This window comes from Neofelis nebulosa, chromosome 13 (genome assembly GCF_028018385.1).
Source record: "Neofelis nebulosa isolate mNeoNeb1 chromosome 13, mNeoNeb1.pri, whole genome shotgun sequence".
NCBI lineage: Eukaryota > Metazoa > Chordata > Mammalia > Carnivora > Felidae > Neofelis > Neofelis nebulosa.
Genome location: NC_080794.1, coordinates 839902 through 866677, shown reverse-complemented (window position 1 = coordinate 866677; position 26776 = coordinate 839902). Strand labels below are relative to the sequence as shown.

The 26776-nt window shown below is 48.0% G+C and overlaps 1 protein-coding gene across 10 annotated transcripts; it reads left to right on the top strand.

Annotated features, from left to right (window-relative positions):
* Window positions 1–6305: 6305 nt before the first annotated feature.
* On the top strand, window positions 6306–26009 carry CCSAP (centriole, cilia and spindle associated protein). 10 transcript variants are annotated; one of them, XM_058696081.1, is made up of 4 exons: window positions 6310–7204; window positions 20899–21167; window positions 22651–22866; window positions 23866–26009. In XM_058696081.1, the coding sequence occupies exons 1-3, from the start codon at window positions 6814–6816 to the stop codon at window positions 22825–22827; spliced, it is 837 nt and encodes a 278-aa protein (XP_058552064.1). In that variant the 5' UTR covers window positions 6310–6813; the 3' UTR covers window positions 22828–22866; window positions 23866–26009. The 10 variants fall into 10 exon arrangements, 5 of the variants coding, with proteins under 5 accessions (XP_058552065.1, XP_058552066.1, XP_058552067.1 ...); XR_009252071.1 differs by having other exon boundaries at window positions 6311–7204; window positions 22651–23375; XR_009252070.1 differs by having other exon boundaries at window positions 6311–7204; window positions 22651–23447.
* Window positions 26010–26776: the final 767 nt, after the last annotated feature.

Genomic DNA, 26776 nt, shown 5'->3' with positions numbered 1-26776 from the left:
AAAGGCAGCAGAGGTGGAGGAAGGGCAGAGGACATAGGGGTGGCCACAGTATGAATGTTTGTGTCCCTCTCAAATTTGTATGTCGAAACCAATGCCCCCCAACCCCCGCCCACTTATGCTCCTTACTTCCCACCCTTCCAGTTGGTATTAGGAGATGGGGCCTCTGGGAGGTGACTTGGGGCTGGAATCACCTCAGCCCTGGATGGGCTGAGACAGGGGTCTCTCACCTGACAGCCCGCCCCAGGGCTGAGGAGCCACTCAGAGGAGCTCAACTAGTGGTCAAGCTCAGGGTCTGTGGTCAGTGGGTCCTGGAGCAGAAGCTCTAGGCCCGTTCTCGGTAAGTGAAGGACTTTGGGTGGTTTCCCTCCCCCTTCGTGGGACTCCTGAAGCCGCTGGCCAGGAAGGAGTCTAACTTCTCTTCTGCAGAGACCGTGCAAATGGCTGGCGTTCTCTGCACGGCCACCCTCTGCCTGTTAACGGGGCTGCAGGCCCGAATTCTCGGTAGGAATTCAAGCTACACACTGTGTTTCGTCTTTTCATTCTTCCCGTGGCTGGTAGGGCCTTGAGACAGAAGGTTATGCCGACCAGGAACAATCCAGGCCAACAAATGCTTGGTCTAGATCTTGTTCCTGTGAAAGGAATTCTCTGTGTGTCCTTTTGTGTACGACAATTCCTGGCTACGTGCGTTGTAGACAAGGAGGGAAGGAAGGCAGTTAAACAGTCCTGAGGTGTCCTGGGGGATTTTTTTTTTTTTTTAATGTTATTTTTCTAGACTCTCTTATTTAGAGTCTGGAAGAGCCCACAGCTCTGACAGCTCTTTCCCACGCCACGGGCCCAGCTTCCCCTTCAGCTGAGGATCGGGGGAGGCCTTGTGGGTGTAGCACCTCAGCTAGGCCTGCCCCTGACTGTATAGACCCCTTATCTGATCAGGTCCTTGCTCTCTGCAGGGCCGCCAAGGGGAGTCGGTGCTTGTGAGCGTGGCCCCAACTGGGCTGATAAGGTGGCGGGTGAGAGGACGGGCACAGGAAATACGGCCTGATAGACGTGATCACACCAGCGAGTGATTGCGCGTGGGGCACCCGGTCACAAAGATGACATTTTGACTGGGACTGGGAGAACAGACATGCCGTTAGCAGGAACTGGGACGCCAGAAGAAGGGATGGGCGGGGCGAGGACGGTGGTAGATACGACGAACACTGAGCTCGAAGTGGTAGCCAGCTGGGCGCGAGGGGAGGACGGACGGTGACCCGGAAGGCGGTGTGGCCCCCCCCAGAGTGGGGGCGGGGCACCGGGGCATGGATGCCGTGATGCAGAGGGGTCACCGCTGCTATGCGATCCCTCGCGCGGGGGCGGCATGAGGAGAGCGGAGGGGAAAGAATGGGGGGAATCCGTGGCTTAAAAAGGGAGACGGAGAAACAGGAAGCTGCCAAGCAAACTGGGAAACCCATCCGAGAGGAGGAGTCAGGACCGTCCGGTGTGTTGAACAAAGCGCCTAATTGCTCGGCAGACAAATCCGCTCTGCTCATTTTAGAAGAAAAGACACATATTTAAAAACTTGCCTGGGTGGCTTCCAGAAGCTCTGGACGGGCTGGAAAACACAGCTGTGGAGCTCTCAGAGGAAGAATAGCCACGGAGACCGCCACTGCCCTGGAGCCCTGGGTGTGCGGCTCCCATCCCTGACTCGGCTGGCTCTGGACACTGGGGTTTCTCCAAGCGCTGTGGCCACTGCTGCCCCAGGAACTCAGCCTTGAAACTGACACGGTGGCCAGAGAGCCTCCTGGTCCCTGCTTCCGATGCAACAGGAAACCCTGATGGCAAGCCTCGGGACAGGAGTATCTGATGAACAGAGTTTAGGGTCTCGTAACTGCACTCCAGCCGCAAGAGAGGGTCTGGGAGAATATCTAGCATTTGTAGCTTCTCCATTGGGAGGTGGAGTTGTAAAAAGGGCAGGGTGGACGGGCGACTTCTGAGTATGTTCGTGTTTGGAGAGGGGGTGGAGGGGAGGGCTCGGGAGAACTGGGAGCAGAGCCCATGACCTGAAAAGAACATCTTGGAAGAAAGGACAAGTGAAGTGGAGAGAGCTCTTGGAAGACGGCCTCCCTGTGCTAAAGAAGGACGAGGTGATTGACCCAGGATGGGGTGGCACCCTGAGGGGGAGATAGTGCCAGATGCTTGGGGAGGGCTCTGGGAAGCAGGGAGCCCAGAGAATCAGCCATGCATTTTTGTGACCAGACTGAGTCACTAGCAGGTCTTTTTTTTTTTTTTTTTTTTTTTTTACGTTTATTTATTTTTGAGACAGAGAGAGACAGAGCATGAACAGGGGAGGGGCAGAGAGAGAGGGAGACACAGAATCGGAAGCAGGCTCCAGGCTCTGAGCCATCAGCCCAGAGCCCGACGCGGGGCTCGAACTCACGGACCGCGAGATCGTGACCTGAGTTGAAGTCGGACTAGCAGGTCTTAATAACGAATCTGTACGCCTATGTAGCAAATAGCTATTATTTTCCTATAGTCTCCCAGGATTCAGCATTGCTTTCTATTGGCTCCCCAGTCACCCTGGTGGAGAGGCTCTCCCAGGGCTGCCTCTCACTGAAGCCTCCCTCTGCCAAAGTCAAGGGGCCAGATCTTCCCCCTCTTGTCCATCCGGGCCCCTGCAGCCTGGCCTCCGAGGTCTCCTTGAGGCCTGCCTGTTTTCCACCTTCTCTGTGTCTTCTGTGAGCTTCTTAGGTCATTCCTAAAATTTCCCTCTTGCTTAAGAAACCAGTTCCCAGGGGCACCTGGGTGGCTCAGGCGGTTATGCGTCCAACTTCGGCTCAGGTCATGATCTCATGGCTCACGAGTTCAAGCCCCGCGTCGGGCTCTCTGCCAGCTCAGAGCCTGGAGCCTGCTTCGGATTCTGTGGCTCCCTCTCTCTCTGCCCCTCCCCTGCTTGCGCACTGTGTCTCTCTCTCAACGATAAATAAGTATTAAAAAAACAAAAAGCAGCTCCAAGTCCACAACGTTTGCCACAGTTGTATCTTGTACTCACTGTTTACAGGTCCTAACCCCACCTGCAAACATGATGGACACTCTCATCCACATCAGCAGCTTTCTGTGCTGTATGAACATTCTTTTTTTTTTTTTTATTAATTTTTTTAATGTTTATTTTTGAGAGAGAGGGAGACAGACAGAGTGTGAGTGGTGGAGGGAGAGAGAGAGAGAGGGAGACACAGAACCTGAAGCAGGCTCCAGGCTCCGAGCCGTCAGCACAGAGCCCGATACGGGGCTCGAACTCACAAACTGTGAGATCGTGACCTGAGCCGAGGTCAGATGCTCAACCGACTGAGCCACCCAGGCGCCCCGATTGTATTCAAATTCTTAACAGCTGTACCATACTTAAGATCAACTATATCCCACGTTTTTATACCCCTCACACGTGCTGTCAAATTAGAACATTCTCATCTAGTTCTTCTTAGACACAAAGACAAACCTCCACGTGGGCACACGCAGTTTTGTGTGCCTATCACTCCTCCTTCTGAGGAGTCACTCCATCCTTATTTCCTGGGCTGTCAATCTCAGCCTGCCACCCTATCCCCATCGACAGAGATGGGCACGTTTCCCAGGCTTGGCCGATCATGTCACTTCCTACACCTGCCAACGGCTAAGCATGTGACCAGAGAATCTTTGTTCTCTTATGCTGGTGGTCCTCAGCTAAGACAACATAAGGCTACAAGGGGTTCTTCCTCAGCTATGTGGAAGAAGTCCATTTACATTGGGGTGGGGGTGGGGGTGGGGGTGGGAAAGGCCAGCCCCAGGAGGAAAGCAGAGCTCAAAGACAGGAAGAAATGGAATCCCAATGAAATTGACTGGGACTCTGGGTTTAGCTCGGCCAGAGTCAGTAAATGTCCTTTCTGTTTAAGCTGGCTGAATTGGTTTTTATCACTTCCAAGTGGACGAGCCCTGATGAATAATAACACTTTAAAAAATTAGAATCAAAGTAGCACGCTTAAGTGTGCACACAGGTAAAGCAAAACAAATCGGGGCACCTGCGTGGCTCAGTTAAGCGTCCAGCTCTCGATTTCACGAACCATGTGATCAGACCCCGTGCGTTGGGCTGCATGCTGACAAGGCATAGGATTCTCTCTCTCCCTCTCTCTCTGCCTCTCCCTCACTTGGGCGTGCTCTCACTCTCAGATAATACACTTAAAAAAAAAATAAAACAAATCATTTCTAGTTCTATTTTTCAGCTATACAAAAAACAAACAAACAAAAAAACAACCCAGTATATTACCTTGTAAAGTAGGACCGCAAAGTTCTCTACCCAGCACTCAGGGAAGTTAGTTGCTGCCCTTTTCATGCAGGGGTGAAGTTTATTTCTCTCTGAATCTGGGCTGGACTTGTGGTTTATTTGAGTATTAGATGCAGGAGAAGAGATGGATATGACCTTCCCAGGCCTTCCAGCTTGCCATTACCCTCTCAGAAGACAGGGGCGAGTGGAAAAGCCAGTCTAGCCTCCTGAGGATGAGGCCACAGGGAGGGGACCAAACGAGGCCAGTGCACAGCCAGCCCCACCAGCAGGCATGTGAGGCCTTCATGAACTCAACTCTCCCTCCGGCTAAAGGCCACTGTACAGTGAGTCTAGACCAGCAAGGCGAAACCAGAACTGCCCGGCTAGCCCACAGAGTTGTGAGAAACAAGCAATCTTTGTAATGTTAAACCACTAAGTTTTGGGGTGCTTAATCACGCAGCCAAGGCTGAGACAGCTTGCGTTCTGCATTTTTCATACAACTGCACATTGTCATTTCCCCCGGGTTATTAATATATTTGTTACTATTCTTTGGGTCGCAACCATCCCAAACCACCCCTGGCCACTTCCACAAAAGTGAAATGCATTAGAAGGTTCCTGGGGGGTGTCTCAAGGATCAAAAGGCAAAGTTGGGGAAGAGAGAAGTCAGGGCCTCTGTGGGGAGGTCAACAGCCAGGGCTCATGCAGTGGTCCATCCAGAAAACTGCCCTTAACAATCCAGGGGTAATGACTCCTGGACTGCTCATTTCAAGTTCTCAGGACAGTCTGACTTGTCCCATTTGGGCAGTGTTGACCTCTGGATCAGTCGGCTTCCATGAGGGGCTGGGGCAGAATATGAATGAAGACAGAAGCAAAAATAGCAGATGAAGGGGGCCTGGGAGGCTCAGTCAGTTATGCATCGGACTTCCGCTCAGGTCATGATCTCATGGCTCACGAGTTCAAGCCCCGCGTGGGGCTCTCTGCCAGCTCGGAGCCTGGAGCCTGCTTCAGATTCTGCGCCTCCCTTTCTCTCTCTGCCCCTCCCCTGCTCGCACTGTCTCTCCATCTTTCAAAAGTAAACATTAAAAAAAAATTTTTTTTAATTGTAGATGAAAAAAAAAAAATAGGTGAATGGAGGAAAACCCACTACGGAAGCCAGACCGGTGTAACTCACTCATGGATGGCCTAGGCCTGCTTTTCAACTGTTTTAAGTATTTTGATTTTCCAAAACTGCTTTCAAATCTTTTTTTGTTACGAATGTATCAAGGCTCCTTTTAACAGAGGGTAAGGATCTGCGTGGGGCCACACTTGAAACTGTAACGACTGCAGCAACAGTGTCTACTGCCGCACGAGGCAACTGAATCTGTCCAGGCTTTTGGTGCAGACGTCTCTGAGAGGGTGGATTGGCGGGTTTAATGAAGTTGAAAAAAATGTTTGGGGTGCCGAGAAGAAAGGAATTCGTACTAACACGTGGAAAGGGGTTAAAACCACAGTAACAGGTGCTGTGGGAACACAGGAAGGAAGCAAGAGCGACCGCGGGGACTCGTTTCTGGGAGAGGAGAGCAGCGCAGGGGTGTCAGGAGGGGAGCGTAGAGGGTGCGACCCCGGGGGCGCTGCACCGTTCACTGGACGGGGCAGCAACCCCAGCCCCTAGCTGACGCCTCCGGCGGTGGCGGGCGCCTGGGACGGCGCCTGCTGGGGACACGGGCGCCTGGGCCGGGTGGGCCGGGGACGTGGGCCTGGGGCCCCGGGCTGGCAGCGCGCTGCACCCCCGCGCCTCGCGCTCGGCACCGAAGCGGCCGCCCCCACGCAGCGGGCGGGGGCCGAGACCGGGAGCGCGCGGGGGAGGCGTCTGCTCCCGGGGACTGAGGCGGCGCCTTCCCCTGCCGGCTGCCGCAGGGACGCGGGCCGCCGCGCCGTCGGCGACATCTTGCTCGGCAGGAAAGCGCGGGGGAGAGCGGGCCGCTCGGAGCTGCTGCGCCACGCGCGCGGAGGACGGGCCGGGGACGCAGGGCCAGGCCGGCGCGGGACCGAGGAGGTAAGCTCGGAGGGCGCCCCGAGGACCCCCCGCCCTTGCTTTGCCTCACTCCTGCCCCCGCCGGTCCCCGGCCTCCCGCGGCCCTGTCACACCAGCCCGCGGCCTCTGGCCGCCGTCTCCCGGGGTGACCCCCCAGCCCCCGCAGTCCTGGCCGCTGCGCCCTCCTCCTGGAGCCTCCCGCGCGGTACCCCGCCGGGGCCGTCAGGACAGGGTCACGGGACAAGGCGCTACCTGGCCGGGTCCTCCCAGTCCCCGCCCCTTCCCGGGGCCGGCCGCCCGCTCCCTCCGCCCCCTCACCTCCGCCCCCGCCCGGGCCCGGCCCCCTCTGTCCGCGCCCCGCCCCTCCGCCCGCGCCCCGCCCCCGCCCGCCCCGTCCGGGCGGGGCTCCGGGTTTAAACGTCGCGGCGGGCCGGGTCGGCGGGAGGGGCGGGGCGGGTCTCTGTGTCGTGTCCCCGGCTCCGTAGGCGGCGGCGGCGGAGCGGAGCCGCGCGCGCTCAAGCCCGCGGGAGGCACCATGTCCCCGGGGAGCGGGGTGAAGAGCGAGTACATGAAGCGCTACCGGGAGCCGCGCTGGGAAGAGTACGGGCCGTGCTACCGGGAGCTGCTGCACTACCGCCTGGGCCGCCGGCTGCTGGAGCAGGCGCACGCGCCCTGGCTCTGGGACGACTGGGGCCCGGCCGGCGCCTCGGACGACTCGGCGTCGTCGGCGTCGTCGGGCGCCGGGGGCCCCGCGCCCCAGTTCGCCCCCGCCTCGCCGCCGCCGCCGCCCGCGGAACCCGCGGCGCGGGAGGGGCCGGAACGGCGGGCGCGCGGGCCGGCGGAGGAGCAGGGCGCGGAGGCGGCGGAGGCCGGGGAGGCCCGGGACGCGGCGAGCGCGGAGGAGGCGGCGGACGGGGCTCTGCCAGGTACCGGGCCGGGAGGGGAGACGCGAGGGGGCCGGGAGGGGGCTGCCCCTGGCGTCCGAGCTGCCCAGCTCCGTGTCTCGCAGCGCTCAGGGCAAGCCCTTCCTATTTATTCATTTTTTGTTTTGTTTTCTGGTAGACGGAGAATGCGCCTCCCAGGCCGAAATAAGGGTGGTGTCAGCCCCGCCTCCGCCCTCCCGCCCTTATTTCCGTCATCTGGTGGCTCTGGGTTGAGACCGCTGTGAACTGGGTTGAAGTGGCGCTGAGCTCCGGGTCTTCCTCCGAGGGCCGTGGTTGCCTTAGTGAGCTCCGAAATCCCATCTATTTATATCTAAGCACCTTTCTCCCCCCCCGTAGAGGAGCCCAGCTTCCATCAGATTCTCAGAGGGGACCGAGCCCGAGAGGTTAAGGTCGCTGAGCCCAGCTTTCAGTCTTATCAATGGGGCCGCTGTTTTTCTGTGTTAAGTCCCTGACCTCGCTGCATTGTCCCTAAAGAGTATTTTGAATTTGTTGACGCAGGCGCTTGCGTAACTCCTGGTTGGTGGGAGAATATTCGTTGTAAGTGCGAGGTGCTCTCCGCTTCTTGCCCACCCACTCGTCCCCCGTGCGCGCACCCCTCATCAAAAGGCTGCCGCGGGGTAGAGGTGGAGCCGTAGCTGGAAGATGGCCCTCGGGTGCTGTGCGTCTACGGTTCCTGCCCTGGTCCTCCTCCACCTCCTTTCCTGGCCAGACGCTGGCAGAGTTGGGGTCTCAGCGCGGGAGGCCGGATGGAAGGAAGGTCGCTGGTGCTTAGGGCCGGGTTAAATGCCTCAGGATGCAGCCTGGAGTAACCAGGGGTTCCTTCCTGCTACTTTCTAGCGTTGGCCAGACACTCCCCCCACCCCTCCCCCAGTCCCAATTCTCCACCCCCGTCCCGGGTCACTCGATTTTAAAGAGGCTTTGGCGAGAAAAGTAACCAAAATGTATTGACAGCTTATTATATACCTCCAGTCGCTGATCGTAGAATGTATATTTTCTCGCTCAGCGTTCAAAACCATTCTAAGCGGTAGGGGTGTAATTTTTATCTCCGTTTCATAGATGAAGAAATGGAAGCTGGGGAGAGATGATCAGTGACTTCAGTTTTGTTTGTTTACGGCACTGTGAAGCGGGGAATAATCAGCTTTTCAGTCTCTCGTCGCAGCCCCTCTGCAAGAGGCTGGAAGAGAGAAAACTGAATCTTTCAGTCACAGAGCCAGCCTGCTTTGTTGCTCTTCTGTCATCTTCAGCCATTCTCAGTGCACCCTAGAGCTGCCTTTCCACCCTCACATAACCTGTAAATTCCCCAAGATTTGTGGCCGTGTAGTAGCTTCCCTAGCTAGCTTCTAGTAGCTTCCTAGCTTCAGTGATCCCTGGAGGAAATCTGAATAACAGAAGGCAGAGGGGGCAGGGGCACATGCCTTCTGGTTTAGTCCTGCGGACACTGGTCTACCAGCTAAACTGTGAGATGTACTTGAGGTGCCTGTGTTTGCCCGAGTTCATGATTATTTCGGTTTCCTTAGAGACACAGAATCCTCCTGGTGGCTGAGGTCAGTTACTTCTTATCTGCCGATATTTCTGGCTTAGGCATCAGGCAGAAGAAAGGATGTTTGTTGTGGCCAGGCCTCTCGGTGGCAGGACCATTTGCTTTGCTCCTGCCTGTTGATTCCTATGTCTGGCAAGACTGAAAATCCTTGTTTTTACGTGGATGGTTTTATATACCAGAAGGATGAGTACTCTTGAGTTTCTATGAAACAAACCTTTGGTTCTTGTTTTTACTGAAGCCGTATGTACACATAGAAGCATATAGTTCTGTATGGCTTGTTACAAGGATCCAGCAGACACACAGGCCAGCCCTCTGTTCCTTAGACGACCACTTGCAGCGCCTCTGGCTTTTCCTTTGGTGTTGATTTTTCTCCGGGTGACAAGGCTTTTGTTGACACTCCTTAATTTTTTTTTCTTTCAGTCTTTAGCATTATCTATTGGCTTTCCTTCTTTTTAACTCCCTCCTAACCCATACACACGGGCCCTCCCCGCACCTGCTCAACAGTCGTCATGGAGTTTGTTACACCTACGACTGTATCTACCATATTGTGCCTGGAAAATGTGCCAAGCCGCCCTGTGTTGTTTGCCGTGACTCCTTTTTCTTTCTTTCACAATACAACCAACACATCAGGTTCGCTCTCGCTCTCGACGTCTTAAGACATCCCTCCCTGCGTCTCTGACCTACATCTGGCCTGGTTGCTGCTCTCTCTTGCCTGCCTGGTTCCATGTTGGGCGGGCCCTTGGCTACCACCCCAGGGACTCACTCCTTGGCTTCTCTTACGTAGGAGCCCTTGTGTGGCTCTCACATCATCTGCCTTCTTGGTTTACCCCTCCCGTTGGAACTTATCTTCTAGTAGCTTCCTGAGAAAGGGTATGTGCGAGGTTAATTTTCTGAGAGCTGGCATGTCAAACAATGTCAACAACAGCTTGTCAAACTATATGTCAAACAATAGCTTGTATTTCCGCCCTCGTGATTTGGTGAGTCTGTGGCTGAGCCTGGAATTCTAGGTTGGAAGTACTGTCTCTAAAGAGTCTGGAGGCATTTGCTGTGTTGTGGTGTAACTTGCGGTATTGCCCTAGGGTCCTGTGGTCTCCTGATTCTTGATAACGTGTCCCCACCCTCAGGAAGCTTTTAGGGTCTTCCCTTTGTGCTTTGCGTTCTGAAATTTCTCCTTGATCTAGGTCTGTCTTCCTCCAGTGTGCTTGTGAGCCCTTGCAGTGAAACTCCTGCTTTGTCATTTTGGTAGGTTTTCTTTTTTCACCTCTATTTCTGTTCCTGTTCCTTTTTTCTCGAACTCCTTAGTTGGATGTTAGACTTCATGAATTTTGCCTCATCTGTCTTTTTCTTCTGTTTTTTTTCTGGGCAATATTCTCAACCTTATCTTACAACTCTTTCTTTCTTTCTTTCTTTCTTTCTTTCTTTCTTTCTTTCTTTCTTTCTTTCTTTCATTTTAGAGAGAGTGAGAGACAGCGAGCGTGAGCAGGGGAGAGGGGCAGTGGGAGAGAGAGAGAGAATCTTAAGCAGGCTGCATGCTCAGTGTGGTGCCCCCCCCGCCCCCCCCCCACCCCTCTTCTATTACTTTTTTTTTTTTTTTCATCTGTGGGATTCTATTTATTTTTAAGTTAATTTTGTTCTCTGGACTTGCTACCTTCCCTCCCTACCTTCTTTCCCCCTCCCTTCCTCTTTTTATTCCTTTGTTATAAAGTTCATTTATTTATTTTTGAGAGCGTGAGTGGGGGAGGGGCAGAGAGATGTGAGGCTTGAACTCACGGAAACAGGAGATCACGACCCCTGAGCAGAAACCAAGAGTCCTACGCTTAACCAGCTGAGCCACCCAGGCGTCCCTCTTTTTATTCCTTCGTAAAAAATAGTATTCTCTTCTCAACTCGTGCGTATAGTGTCTTTTATTATCTTGCTGAGGATATTACTAGAAGTTTTTTTTATGTATTTTCTTCTCATTGTATTTCTACGGCCTAGTTTCTGGTTCCCCACCCTCTCCCCACTTGCATTTCCTTTTGCTTTTAACCCTGTATTTCATGTTAGAGACCTTTTTGAAATGTCTGATGATCCTTGGCTTCTCACTCTTATTTAAGAGATGGGTATGAAGAAGCTGTCAGGACGTTTTATGCATGTGATGGGTGTTACAGGAGTGTTCACTGTGGTATGCCTTGAAGCATGCTTTGGAGAGTCCTCTGAACTGTCTCTAATTCCTTCATATGTCTCCTTTTCACTTAAATTTTATTTTTTAGCAAATTTACACATATGCATAATTTTTTAAAAATATGCTTAAAATGAAAAAAAAGAAATCTGACCTATTTCCCACCCATGCCCCTCGCTCCCGCGGATGCTCCTTCCAACTCTTTTTAGCTTTCCTTTCAGCGATGCCCACCCTCTTCTCATCTAGAGGCTTTTTATTTTATTTTCTTATTTTTTTTAACGTTTGTTTATTTTTGAGAGACAGAGCACCAGCAGGGGAGGGGCGGAGAGAGAGGGAGACACAGAATCCGAAGCAGGCTCCGGGTTCTGAGCTGTCAGCACAGAGCCCGACGCGGGGCTCAAACTCTTGAACCAGGAGGTCATTCCCTGAGCCGAAGTCAGATGCTTAACTGAGTGAGCCACCCAGACACCCCTCCGTTGGTTGTTTAAATTTTATTTTAAACATTATATATTGACTTCCCATCATGGGAGATGATGTAGCTTAAGATCTTGGCTCTGCCACACCCGCTCCCTGACATTTACCAGCACCCAGTTTGTCCCACAGTATTAACTACGTGACTATTTTGCTTAAAGCACGATTCTGTGTTTGAATTATTGTGGCTATGTACAGGCGGGCCGTGTAGCATATTCTGACTACATTTTCTTTTAATTTATGTTTTTCCTGAAGTTAATCATTGTTTTACCTTTGTGTGTGTGTGCGTGCGCGCGCGTGTGTGTGTGTGTTTATATTCCCATGACTACTTCACCCTGAAATAGTCCGGTAGTATTTTAAAACTTGGCATATGCTAGACACATTAGGTGTTCTATTCATTTATTTTTCTTTTTTCCCTTGGAGACTTTTTTTTTTTTTTTTTTTTTGAACCCCCATCCTCCTATTCCAATTTAGACATTGTGCTGTCAGTCTGGGACTTCTCTTCACTGTTTCAGTATTTTTTTGCTCACATCCTTTCTCTGATCTCTCTTGTACATCTCAAGTGTTCGTTCGTGTGGCTTATCCCTTCCTTCTGGGGTAACGTGTCCTCTGTAAGTCCTGAGAAATGTTGCATGGGAATAGAAATTTTGTGACCTTGCATGACCGAAAATGCCTGTATTATATCCAAAGGCTGGATTGATATTTTGCAAGGTAGAGAACTATAGATGAGAAATTTCAGCGTTTAAAGGTATTATTATATTGCATCCTAGTTTTTGGTCTTGCGTTTTAGAAGTACCATGCCATTCCAACACCTTGTGTATGTGACCTCTTTTTTGGGGGGGCGGAGAGAGCAGTTTTTAATAGATTCTCTTTATCCTAGGTGTTCTAACAGTCTATGTCTTCGTTTTTTTTTTTTTTAAGTAAGGTCTACACCCAAGGGGCTTGAATACCAAGATCAAAGTCGCATGCTCTACTAACTGAGCCAGCCAGGTGCCCTTTATGTGTATGTCTTTTTTTAAAAAAAGTTTTTTAATGTTTATTTTAGAGAGAGAGACAGAGAGACAGAGCACAAGTGGGGGGAGGGGCAGAGAGCAAGGGAGACACAGGCTCCAGGCTCCGAGCTGTCAGCACAGAGCCCGACACCGGGCTCGAACTCATGAAGTGTGAGATCATGACCTGCGCTGAAGTCAGATGTTTAACCGACTGAGCCACCCAGGCACCCCTGTCTTTTATCATTTATTGGGCTGACAAGTTGGTGGGCCTTTTTAGTCTGGAAACTTTTCGTTTAGTTCGGTAATATTTTCTAGTACTGTTTAAATAATTTCCTGTGCTCTATTTACTTTTTCTTTCTATATTTACTTTTAGTTGGATGGTGTAACTCCTGGATCAAACCTCTAGCATTTTTATTTAAAACTTTTTTGATATTGGAATTTTGGGTTCTGTTTTCTGGAAGAACTCTTTAATTGTATCCTCCAATCTTTATATTGAAAATTTTAGTTCTACCATCTAATTTTGGAAAGATTACCAAAGATTTTTTTTCTTTTGTCCCAAGTTTTATTTTTAAAAAGTAAAAAAAAAATGCGGGCACCTGGGTGACTCAGTGGGTTGAGCATCTGACTTTGGCTCAGGTCATGATCTCATGGTTCATGGGTTCGAGTCCTGAGTCGGGCTCTGTGCTGACAGCTGGGAGCCTGGAGCCTGCTTCAGATTCTGTGTCTTCCTCTTTCTCTCTGCCCCTTCCCCACTCGCTCACCTCTCTCTCTCTCTCTCTCTCTCTCAAAAATAAACATTAAAAAAAAAAAAAAAACAAACATCCTGTTCTTGGATTTCTTTTAACTCAAAAAAAAAAAAGCCATAATTGAGAGGTCTGTTATATTTCATAGTCTTTTTGTATACTTTGGACTTTCTCTTTTTAGAGGATGTACTCAGATGTTTGCTCTTAGCCTGTCTGCTCGCATGTAAGAGTGAGACTTGAAGAGCTTTCCAGGAGCTCTGGCTGTGGGGGTGGTTGTTGACTAATTGGATGAGGACGAGCTGTTTCTCTGGGGGGGGGGGACTTAAACATAATAAGTACCCATTTTTCTTGCGTTCACCTCCCCAGATGGCAACCCTCCAGTCTCCTGCCTGGGGCGCGGTACAAGCCTGGCTGTCAGCATTCGGGGAACAAGAGGTGGGGAAAGGGAGGAGGGGCCTTGTTCTTTACCACATAAACCTGTTTTTCAAGAAGGTGTCGCCCTTTACTTTTCCTGTGCCTCGTATCTCAAGCCCCTACCCACTCTGCTTCTCCATCTCTGGGGAGTAACCCACATGCCTTCTGAGCCAGGAGAGGGGCAATCATGTGGCATACCGACTGGAGGAAAGACTTTGCAGGAAGTGTCAACAACGACATAACCGAGTGACCCTGAAAACTAGTGGCTTAAAATTCCACTGCCCATTTATTACTGCCCACGGTTTCTGTGGGTTGGAACTTGCCCTGGGCACAGGGGATGCCTTGTTTCCACTCTGTGCCGTCTACAGCCTCTGCTGGAAGGTGCCAGGGCTGGGGGCTGGCTGCTAGGGCACTCGCTTGTGACATCTTCATGCACCTGGCCTTCCTCATAATGTGCCGGCTGGCCTCCAAGGGCAACTGTTCCTGAGAGAGAGCAGGGCACGTGCTGGGCTGCCCTTTGTGACTTATCACCAGAAGCCATGGACCACTTCTTTCACCCCATTCCTCGCTTATGAAAGTCTGCCCGGGTTCAAGGGGAAGCATCCACCCCACCCCACCAATCTCAACAGGCACGTTCATATTATGTTGTCAGAAGAGCATGTGGGTTGGGGGGCCTGGGCGGCTTAGTGGTTTCAGCGCCCGGCTTCAGCTCAGGTCGTGATCTTACAGTCTGTGGGTTCGAGTCCTGCGTCAGATGTGCTGACAGCTGGGAGCCTGGAGCCTGCTTCAGATTCTGTGTCTCCCTCTCTCTCTGCCCCTCCCCTGTTCACTCTCTGTCTCTCTCTCTGTCTCTGTCTCAAAAATAAACATACATTAAAAAAAAAAAAAAAAGAGCATGTGGGCTGGGACACTGATTAATGCTGGACCTTTGGAAAAGGCATTCCATTACACTGGCCTTCTGCCTCATTTTCTATTTCCTTTTGGGGTTCAGTGTGTGTCCTGTGGGACTTTCTCCCGCAGGGAGTTAGGATTCGTCCTACTCAGTTCTCAAGGTCACTTCTACGTCCTCATCTATGTTCCAGCTTCCAGAATTGTATGGACACCTGCTGCCTGGTGTCATTGTCTCCCTTGCTTTTTGTCCTATGGGTTATGCATTTTTTCCTTCACTTCAGTGGGCTTTTGGGAGGAAGGGACTATATGCACATGTCATCAGTACGTATTAAGCCTAAATTCCATTTGCTGTATTTTTACTTAGATTTACTAAAAAAAAATTTTTTTAATCTTTATTTTTGAGAGAGAGAGAGACAGAGAGAGAACAGGTGGGGGAGGGTCAGAGAGAGAGGGACACAGAATCTGAAGCAGGCTTCAGGCTCTAGGCTGTCAGCACAGAGCCCAACGTGGGGCTCGAACTCACAAACTGCGAGATCATGACCTGAGCCAAAGTCGGACGCTTAACTGTTTAACTGACTGAACCACCCAGGCGCCCACTTAGGTTTATTTTTTACTTCCTTCTTGATCAGTCTTGCCAGAGACTTGTGAATTTTATTAGTTTTTTTCCCCCCCAAACTAACTCTAGACTCTGTGGATTTTCTTTATTAATATGTCTTTATTGATCCATGATCTTTTCTTCCCTTATGCTTTGTAAGATGGGTGCTTAGCATTGATTTTTTTTTTTTTTAACCTGCCTTTCTTTTTGGATATGTTGATTTCAGGTTGTAAATTTCCCCACAGTTACTGCTTTAGCTATACTGTCAGTTGAGTAGGATGAATCTTAACTCTCTGCAGGAGAAAGACCCGAGTTTTGTTATATAGTATTTTATTTAAGCAAAATCATTATGATTCTTAAAATACATGAAAAAATTAATAAACCTTAACATTTATGTATATAATACAAACATAAGGAAATGTATTTTTCTTTAAAAAAAAAAAAAAAGGACTGTATCCTAAAAGCATACTACAAACGTTACACTTAATGAAGAAACTTCAGAAGCATTTCTAATAAGGTCAGGATTAAGGACAGAATGCCTTCCATCACCACTTTTTTTTTAATTGTTAAAAATTATGGTAAAATCTGCATAACACGCTCTGCCATTTAACCATTGGTAAGTGTGGCATTGAGTGCATTCCCATCTTTGTGCAACCATATGATTTATTTTTGATCCGTGCGTTATTTAGAAATGTTTTTAAATTTCAAAACTGGAGATTTTTAAAAGTTACTTATTTTGGGGGCGCCCGGTGGCTCAGTCGGTTGAGTGTCCGACTTCGGCTCAGGTCATGATCTCACGGTTCGTGAGTTCAAGCCCCACATCGGGCTCTGTGCTGACAGCTCAGAGCCTGGAGCCTGCTTCTGATTCTGTGTCTCCCTCTCTCTCTGCCCATCCCCACTCATGCTGTCTCTGTCTCTGTCTTAAAAATAAATAAAACATTTAAAAAGTTAAAAAAAAAAGTTACTTTTTTTGTTGTTTTATCAAGGTGATTTACACTATAATTACACCATAATTACCTACTATATAGAGGGTACATTCTGTGTGATTTCAATTTTGTAAATGTATTAAGATTTGCTTTAGAGACTCAGATGCGTAAATTCTTGTAAATGTTCCACTTCACCACATTATATATTCTGTAGTTATGGGATGCAGGGTTGTATGTATAGCCATTTGGTCAAATGTGTTAATTCTGTTGTTCAGATTCTTCAAAACAGACCCTCCAATAAAACTGAGCGGCCCGGTGGACGTGTTCTCTCTTTGTATCATCCGGCACGGTAGTTCCTAGCCACGTGGGGTTATTGAGCACTTAAACTCTGATCGGCTTAACTGAGGAATCGAATCTTTACTTTTATTTAATTTTCCTTTACGCTCATAGTTGATAGCCACGCGTATTGGCTAGCACAGCCCTATACCAAGACTGAATTTATTTTTGACTGTCCTGTCAGCTCCTGAGAAAGGGGCATTCTAATCCTCTCCCACAATGGCGATGACTGCTGTTTTTGTTCCTCTGAGAAGGTCTTTGGTTTCAACTTCAGCCCTCCAGGTAAGATCTTGACCCGTATGTTCACATGCACTCACCTGACAGCAGGCAAGAGTTTCATAAATATTAATATTGGGCTGATAGGTTCTGTCTCTTCTGCATTTTCCGTCCTTGTCTCCTGCTGCTGCAGACGTACTTGGGTTGGTCTTTTTCTTTTAAGTGTTACGGAGAGTAAACGCAACGATTTGATAGCCTATAAATGGAAAATTGCTCCCGCTGGCCCTTCCTTCTTGTCTTCTGTCCTTACGAGGCCGCCCATCTTTTGCAGTACATTCATAAGCGCGTTTGCAAAATTATTTGTAGGGATAACTTGGCCCAGGGTCTCTAGAGAAGAGTTGACTTCTTTGTACCGGGCGCCTGTGGACCCTCGGGATTTTTAACATCAGTCTTTGTTTATCTGTGGGGGGGAGGGCTGGTCCGGTAGCTCACGGTTAGCAGAACTAGCCTCCACCCTGTCTAGTATGCAGCCCACCGTGACCTGGTGCCCCGACCCTGCATCCCCCTCTGTCAGCAGTAGGCGGCCTGCTTGCCCAATGCCTAGTCTCTTCCCCCTCGTCTGACGGACCCCCCCCCCCCCCCCCGCGGTGTTGAACACTGTTCACGGCTGCCTCCTTTACCAACGCTCTTCCCGTAGTTTCTCTCCTGGTGAGTTTTTCTCCTTTTCTAGCAATTCTTTCTCCCTCTTAGGCTCTCCTCCTTCAGCCTGGCTGCTCCTTAAATAATGGTGGCCCTAGGGGCCTGACTCACTGTCCCCTCCTCTGATTCCACGTTGCTTCCTGGATGATCTGTTCCACGTCCAGACCTCAGCTCCCACCTGCTGGCTCACTACCTTGTCTCCTGGCTTCATGGGCTGAGTTGTTCCAGAAGTATCTCCCATCCGACGCCGCAAGTATCCTGTCTTTATCCTTGGGTGGACCTCTGTCAGAGGATAGCAGGACCATCCCCACTAAACATCTGTGGGAGCTGTGGACTCCTCTTTGCTCCCAGGGCCGCGGGGTGTCTGTCGTCTTCACCGGTCTGTCACAGTGTTGCTGGGCCATCTGCTCTGGAGAGGCCTCGGTACCACCCGCTCGCTGTTCTGATCAGTGTGTAGTTCACAGATGCCCAGTGAGTCTGAGCACCTGCCAGGCTCGGTGGGCCCCCTTCTGGTCCTTTCTCTCCCCCTCTCCACCCCTACCGTGACTCCTGGGCAGTCATGTGACTCCACTTGCCCCCACTTCCCACCTCACCCCCAGACTCTGCCGTTGTTTGCTAGCTGGCCTTTCTGTCCTCGCCTCTCTCACCCATCCTTCACGTTGGTAGCTGGAGGCCATATCCGTAAAATGCAAATAGGGCCATGTCGCTTTTTCAGCTTACAATCCTTTAGTGATTCTTCATCATTTTCAGGATAAAATGAAACTCCTGAGTTTGGTGTGGAAAGTCTCCTCCTTTGCCACCCGCCCCATGCCTTCATCCACAGACTCTCTCTGGACCTGTCATTTTGAACTATTTATATTCCCTTTTCTTTCCGGGCCTTTGAACAAGACATTCCCTCTTGTTGGGACTCTCTTTTTCTCTTTTCTTCCTGACTAGTTTGTCCTTTAACCTAAATCATTATTCCCTTCTCTGGGCAGGCATCTCTGGAAGACCTGGGTTAGACACATACAGACCAGGAGAGGAAGAGAAGGAAGGGAACTTTGGTAGAGTCAAGGTCATTGCTGAAGATAGAAGATAGAAATGACAGATGACAATCTGTCAAGACTTCCCACTTGTGCCCCAGTATCTTGACTTCCTATTCAGGGGCTTACTCTAAAGGGAATGTGGGCAATAAATAAATAAATAAATAAATAAATAAATAAATAAAGGGAATGTGGGCAAAATAAATAAATAAATATAAATAAATAAATAAAGGGAATGTAGGCAGAAGCAAGAAAAGAATCACAACCAGAAATAGGAAGGGACAAGAATGTGTCCTAAAGAGGTGATGAGGTTTTAGAATAGCAATCTGTAAATCATCACGTAGAGCCAAGTTCTGGAGCATTTGAAGTGAGGGGTATCCTTAAGACCTAAACAGCTCGGGTAAGTGAAATGGAGTTGTAGATGCATAAGGAGCCATTATTCAAAAGACTGAAATTAAATCACTCTATTGCACCATACACACAAATTAACTCAAGTGGATTAAAGACTCGGATGTAAGACCTGAAACCATAAAATTCCTAGAAGAAAACATGGGCAGTGAGCTCCCTGGCAATTGGTCTTAGCAATGTTTTTTTTTTTCGGATCTGATTCCAAAGGCAAAGGAAACAAAAGCAAAAATAAATGGGACTACAACAAGCTGAAAAACCGTGCAGCAAGGGAAAGCATCAACGGAATAAAAAGGCAGCCCATTGAATGGGAGAAGATACTTGCCTAAAGGGTTAAATATCCAAAATACATCAAGAACTCACACAACTCAACAACAAAGCACCAGACAACCCAAGTGAAAACATGTGCATGGGGTGTGAATAGACATTCTTCCAGAGAAGATACACAGATGGCCGGTAGGCATGTGTCAGGATGTTAAACATCAGTCATTAGCAGGGCAGCGCAAATCAAAACCACAATCAGATATCTCCTCACACCTGTTAGAATTGCTATTACCAAAAAGGCAAGAGATGACAGGTGTTGTGAGGATGTGGAGGAAAGGGAACCCTCCTATACTTGGTGGGGATGTAAGTTGGTACAGCCACTATGGCAGACAATATGGAGGGAGATTCCGCAAAAAGGTAAGAGGAGAACTAACCATATTATCCAACCATTTCCCTTCTGGGTATTAAGCTGAGGAATACAAAAACACTAATTCGAAACGATATAGGCACCCCCATGTTTATTCTAGCATGAGTTACAATAGGCAAGATAGAGAAACAACCCTAAGTGTCCACCGGTTGACACTGATGAGTGGGTAAAGAAGATAAGGGATATATACACACAATGGAGTGTTCATTACCCAGCCACAAAAAGAAGAAGGAAATCTTCCATTTGGGACACCACGGGTGGGTCTAGCAGGTTTCAGACCAAGTGAAAGAAGTCAGATGGAGAAAGACAGATGCCATGTGATCTCACCTAGAAAACAAGACAAAGGAACAAAACAAAAGCAAACTCCTAGATCCAGAGAACAAGTTGGCGGTTACCAGAGGCGAAGGGAGTTGGGGGAAGGCTGGGTGGCTGAGGGGACTCAACTGCATGGTGATGGATGGTAACTAGACTTAGCGTGGTGATCAGTCTGTAGTTTCTACAAATACCAAATTATAGTGTTGTGCACCTAAAGTTCATATGATGTTATATGCCGATCTTATGTCAGTAAAAACCACCGAACAAAAAAAATGGAAATTGGGGCCGAAATGAAACATGGGATCACGAAGCGTTGAAACAACATCATATAACTTTTACAACAAATAAAGGGTCTATAAAAAGTAATGAGTGACCAAATGATAAAATGTTGTTAAGGGAAGTAGGTATGTTTTAGAGTACATCCTTCATGTCTGACGTTCACCTCAGAAAGGGCAGTCCCATTTTCCTTCAGGATTGCTCCAGCTCTGCTGGCAGGCTTGAGGGCTGTGTAGACCCTGGGCCCTGATTCATGCAGTCATTTCTATCGCAAGTGTTGGGGAAGCCCTCTTAAAACAGGAGCCCACACCTCCAGCTCTTCATGCTGGGAATCCATAGTGAGTAACTATGGAAACCGCTCCCTATTGTGACTGAGGACTGTTCAAACTAAGGTGGGCAGCTTGCTCTTTCTTACAGCATGTTAAGAGCCACAGGGAGCTCTCCATATTCATGGCACCTCAAAAAGAAATGAAATTGAGCCCGTTAAGAGCCGTAAGGAGGTTTCCGTAATCATGGTGCACCAGAAAGAAACGGGATCCCGGAACTTGAGTTGAGTGACTTAACACCTAACCTTTTACATCTGCTGAGAGATTACCACAAATCCCGATCTGTTTCTGAAGTGAGGCCTTGATGATTGGACTTCCCTTGGGGTTGTGGAGAAAGCCATTAGGCTGTGGTGCTTTTTAGGTTTTAATATTTAATTGGGATGCTTGATATCGGACTGTGAGCGAGAGTTGTGGCTTTTGAATAGGTTTGGCCCAGCCTTGGTGGATTTGCTGTTGATTTTAAAATGGGTTAGACCATTTGAAAGGTATAACCCTGACTTGGTTTTGTATTTCTTCCTTACTTGGACTCGTGAATTGAGCTGTTACGGCATGAAGCGTTATGAATTTCACAACCCAGCTCTTTGAAGTGATTATATAGAAACGTGATTTTAAAGCATTCTCGTCTTGTTTTATCTCCTTTTTTTTTTTTTTTTTCAAAAGCACTGCCAGTGAAAGACATAAAAGAAAAACCTGAACAACAGGTCAGAGCAAAAGAGACTGACAAGTTACCCAGCAGTACTGAACCTCGACAGCAACCAAGTGCCTTATTTGCTAGAGGAAATAGGAAAGCAGCCAAAAGTCCTCAAAGATCATCAACTAAAATAAAGGAGAAGAAGCATCCGTTTGCTCTTTATGGGTGGGGAGAAAAACAGACCGATACAGGAAGCCAAAAAACTCACAACGTCTGCGCGTCTGCCCCCGTGCATGAGGTGGGTTCGTGGGCACCTGGCCGTCACTGCTTTTCCTTGGAGGCTGGGGGTTGGGCTGCGTTCCCGTCATCGGGTGTCCTATTCTGTGATCACCGCGGTGCTTTGGGGTCATGGTAGATCTTAGGAGATGGCAGGGTGGGCCAAGGAAAGCCTGGAATTTGGGCATCTGATTGGCAAACTGATTGAGGGTGTCAGCTCCCTGGAGATCGAGGGGTGTTGCTGGGAATTAGCCGGGATTCGGAAGATTTACCAACATGGAACCAGGAGAAGAAGTGGCTGGAGTCAGGGTTTTCAAGTTCCGGGTGGGGGGGCGGGGCGCAGGTGCAGAGGAGGAGCCCAGCGGGGCTGGTGGCTGCCCGTGTAGATGTGCCGTGGGCCTCTTGACAGGTTTCTGGTTCCTGTGGCTTTGATAACTAGTATTCCTCGACTCCCTTGTTATCTTTTGTTAGATTGATTCTGTAGTTCTTGGCACCTACTGTAGATTCCCTTTGGCTCTTTGAGTTCAATTCGGATGATTGTGTTTTCCCCTGCTCATCCACAGCCAGTGCCTTTTACTCATTGGAGCCTTAGTTGTCCTCTTTTTTTTTTTTTTTCATGTTTATTTACTTATTTTTGAGAGAGAGAGCACAAGCTGGGGAGAGAGAGAGGGAAGCTCAGAATCCGAAGCAGGCTCCAGGCTCAGCTGTCGGCACAGAGCCCGACCCGGGGCTTGAACCCACGAACCGTGAGCTCATGACCTGAGCCGAAGTCAGACACTTAACCGACTGAGCCACCGAGGTGCCCCCAGTTGTCCTCTCAGTCCCGAGAACACGTCTGACCAGAGGTCTTCATGTGTGCAGCCATAAAGCAATTACATATGTTAGCACTGACATGACTAAGTCGGCCTAAAGCAAAGAACGAATGAAAAGAAGCAGAAAATACAAAGAATTTGAATTCTGATGAATTACCATGATCAGATTTTTGCTGAACAGACTTCTCAACGAAACCTAGCAGATGGTGTTATTTGGAGTGATATTTGAGACAATGGAGCTGTGGTTTAACAAAAGACTCTGGCTATTATTGCATGGGATTAAGTTCAACAGAGTTCGTCTGTAGCATGAAACGTCTTAAGTGGTAAAAGTCCTTTAATGGAATACTTATCCAGGCTTACTGCTAAGCATCTTCAATAATTTTCCAGAGCCAGTTTCTAGAGACACGTGCAAATTAGTTGCTTACCACTTATACCTAAAATTTAATGTCCGTTTTTTATTGTTTAGCGTCTTGGTCACTGACCAGGGGCAAGGGAATGGCTTTTCTGGAGGAGCTGTTATACCTAGGAGAAAGGGATACGATGAAGCCGGGCTGGCCTCTGCCCTGCTTCAGGTGACCCGGGGGTAGTAAATATTCATCGCAAATATTCTTGAAAATGAGTATAAAAGCCACGTAAGTTGTTATACTTTTATTTTAGAAGTAACAATACTCTTTTTATTTTTGAGTAATTTAGATTCATGAATCAGCATTACGAGCCAAGAACAGAAGACAGGTGGAAAAAAGGAAACTGGTCACTCAGAGGCAGCGCGCTCACTCTGTAGACGTGGAGAAAAACCGAAAGATAAAGCCTTCCTCCTCAGAGAACCCATGGATGACAGAGTACATGAGATGCTATTCAGCAAGAGCTTAAAGGCCGAAACAGTTGCTGGGACAGCCTCTTCAAAAGAGTGTAAATGAAAAAAAAAGAAGAAACAAAACAAAAGAAAACAGACATAGATTTAAGAAACCAGCTGATTATGCAAGGTTTTCCGTAGGGAATGTCCAAAAGATTGCTCTATTTCAGTGAACCCTGGTCACCTACCTCAGCAGTAGGGCGACAGTTGAAGCCATAGATATTTGGTTATTTATGAAGCTCAGTCCCTAATATTTGATATTCTTATAAGGGTTTTTGTTTTAAAGCATCTTAATCTTTTCAGATACCGCCACCGAATGCCTTTAAATGGCTATTGATGCTTAACATTCAGTATTCTCTGTCAGTGTAGCCGGAGCCTGTTTTCATCCTGTCCTGAGTAACTTTCCAGATTCCATAGTGAGGAAGATCATTCCGACCTGTAGCTTAAGACTCATTTTCCTTACGCGTGGTTTTCTGCGTGAAAGAACGGCTCATCGAAAGGGAGTTTCGACACTAACATCGATTCCTTGTATAGTGACGCCAGAACCCCCGCAGTTCCTGAAAAAGTAAACTTACTCGTCTTTCAATTATGGCACCACTTTACACAGACCGTGATATTTAAGAATTATCTGGGCTGGGTGAGGGTCCTCTTTTCCCTTTAAATTGTCATCTGGGCACTTTCTATCTCATACAGATTTTAATAGATCAAATGCAGTCCCGTACGTAAAGTGCCAGTGCGGTGTGTCGAGAGGAGTACTGAACTTCTTTTGTGAAACTTTTCTTTTTATTATTGCAACTTTCTTCACACGTAACGGGGGAAGCAGCTCCTTGCTGCGGTCCAGCCTTTTGGCATATACGCGCCGCGGACTCTTGCCTCTTCTTTAATAGTTGGCCGTGACATTTAGAACTTCCCGTGTGAAATTTCACTTAGCGATGTTGAGGTGGTCTTGCGCACGGGGGTGGGGTGGGGGGGTGGGGTGGGGTGGGGGGGGATGACATCCAGATACCAGTTAGAGATGTGGCTTGCCCCTACTTTCCCCACTCTTTCCTCTACAGAACTCATTCCTAACAAAGCCTTGACGATGTACGTTGTTCAGACTTCCGCTGAAATGCATTTCTCCCGGATTCCTAGCCAGTGGAATGAGACGATGGTGGTGTTTGTCTAGGCACGGATGTTGAGCATGTAAAGAAAGCGCTCCTTCCCTGGTACATTTCCTTTGGGGTAGAACAAAATGGTTTTAAGGAATGCTGGTTTCCACCCAGCCGATACAGGAATCTACAGGAAGGAAGCGTGCCGAATTCTCTGGAAGAGGGGAAAAAGGTCCTTTGCCTGGGCCAGGTTAGCACCTGTAGATGGGTGAATAAAATTTGCTATTAGGTGTGAGGTTGAACATTCCCTTGCTGTTTTTACTCTGGATCTTTGAAGTGTTGTCAATTTTTACTCTTTTTTTTTTTTTTTTTTTAAAGTAGGCTCCAGGCCCAGTGTGGGGCTAGAACTCATGACCCCGAGACCAAGAGTATGCTCTACGAATTGAGCCAACCAAGCCCCCCATAGTCAATGTTTAGAACACAAATATGTTGTATTCCACATAAAGTCTTCACACGATGTCCTCTTACAACTGTGTAAGCTTTGAAAACTCAAGAATCAGGAGCTTTAAAAAAAAGAAAAAAGACTTTTTAAATACTTGCATCGTTCTGAGGTGAATCCTTTTACATAGAGAGCTCTCCTAATCATTGAGATGGGTATTTAACAGGAAGTTCTATATGTTGGTCCAAAACCACCCTGCTAATAATCCTGGTGAACGTTACTGTCATTATTAAAGTCCTTAAACACTGCAGGGACCTAACGATCAAATTAACGGGGCATTGTGATGGTGCAGCTGTGAAAACTGTTCCTTCCAAAGCCCTTCGTGCACGTTTGTGTTTAGGCATCCAGCTCAAGCGTTCCTGTTGCACCTGACAATCTCCGGGAAGATGGCCTTGGGTGTAGGTCAGGTTCCACACTGACGGGCTGCCTTAGAAACCCAGCTTCCTCTCGGCTTTACCAAGCCGGACTCCCTCCCCTTTAGGGAACAGACTCGTATTTAATGTGCTTCCTTACTACTGGCAACTCCAGATGGAGACAAAACCTAGAAGGCAATATTGGCCAGTTTTACCCCTTTTTTAAGTAGAAGACCAATGGACAGGATTTTTAAAGTACTTTTCATGTGCATGAACAATGAGTACATCAGCCTGAATTAACTGTGAGTCCCCTTCCCATGTCCAAGTCATTAGTTGGTGAGGGTGTCTTTTTAGGGGTGAAAATCACCTTTGGAGCCCATGAAGTTTTTTAAGCGGTAACCATTTGATGGTCTGACTGTTCCCTTCGTTCTAGAAACTTAATGTTCCTAATTCTTATAAATCGTGTTCTTAATTCTTGGGACAGCGTGGAAGACAGCAAACTAGTTTAAAATTACCTTTCATGTTGAAAAGTCTGAAACTGAAAATCCAGTGAGAATATGAAATAAAATAATCGCTGCCTAAGATTCTCTTTTTTAAATTTTGGTTTTAAAATTAAAAGTTTGCCATAAACATGGTTTCTGTGTTACTTTTATTAAAAGCAGTAATCGGATACTAAGTAACATGTAGCAACTCCGCTGGACCAAGGCAAATGACAAGTAAATAGAAATCTATTTCTTTTTTTGAAAAAATAGTTTGAAATACTTTTTTAAGTGTATCTTTATTTATTTTGAGAGACAGAGCAAGCAGGGGACGGACAGAGAGAGAGGGAGACAGAATCCCAAGCAGGCGCCGCACTGCCAGCACAGAGCCCGATGCGGGGCTCGAACTCGCAAACCACGAGATCATGACCTGAGCCAAACTCAAAGAGTCGGACGCTTAACCGACTGAACACCCAGGCGCCCCTACTCTTTCATTTTAAACCTAAAAGGCTGCTCTTATTTAGGAGGTATCAAAATACTCGGTACCTCTGGGTTTTATACACACACACACACACACACACACACACACTCCTATATACATAAACTCCACCGCGGTGACATTTCTAAGTACATATATACATTTTTTAAAAGTTTACTAAAGGTATAATAGGGTATAGATTCTCTTAATTGCTCATGATGTAGTAGGCACCTATTTATGGTACTTCATATGTAATACCTTTGTCATTGTTTCATTAAATAAAAATTGCCAATAACTTGAAAGGTGTGTGTGTGAGGTCACTCAAACTCTGTAAACTGCACGGAAGAATGGTGTCCGTGAGCCATTAGACGTCACCACCCCCCCCCCCAAAAAAAAAAAAAACAAAACTCTCCTCCCCAAACAGAATTTTGTGCAATTGGCAGTGTTAAAAAAAAAAAAAAAAATTCTAGTGATAACCTTCCTCCTTTGACTTGAAATGCTGTACTGAGCATAAACTTTAAAAATGGAATGTTATCGTACTTGGTATTTAAAATGTTCAAAAGTATTGTTGGCAAGGAGGGAGAGAGGCGAAGCATATGTTAGAAGTGAAAACAACTTTTCTGAGTAAAAAATAGTTTTCCACTGGATTAGATACAAAATGGTGCTAATGTTTCTTTATCTTGATTCTGTGTTTGGTTTGATACTAAAATGCTAATGCCTGACTCATAAGGCCCCTGCTATATAGTTTGGTGATAAGTTAACATTTAAAAAGCAATACTGGGGTGCCTGGGTGGCTCAGTTGGTTAAGAAGCAAAACTAAAAATGTGACCTGATCATTTCAAATGCTTTTGAAGTGGAGTTTTTGGACAGCAGAGTGAATAGGGAGTAATACAGTGTAAGAACACACTTAATCCCGAATTCTAGGCAAGGAGCTATGTCGAGATTATTGGCCCAGATTTGCTCCCTTCAAGCCTAGTAGCGTAAAAGGGAAATAAGTTACTTCTTTAATGCTTATTTCCATTTTGAAAGTCAGGACACCTCCATGAAGACATTGGAAGCCTCTCTTGAG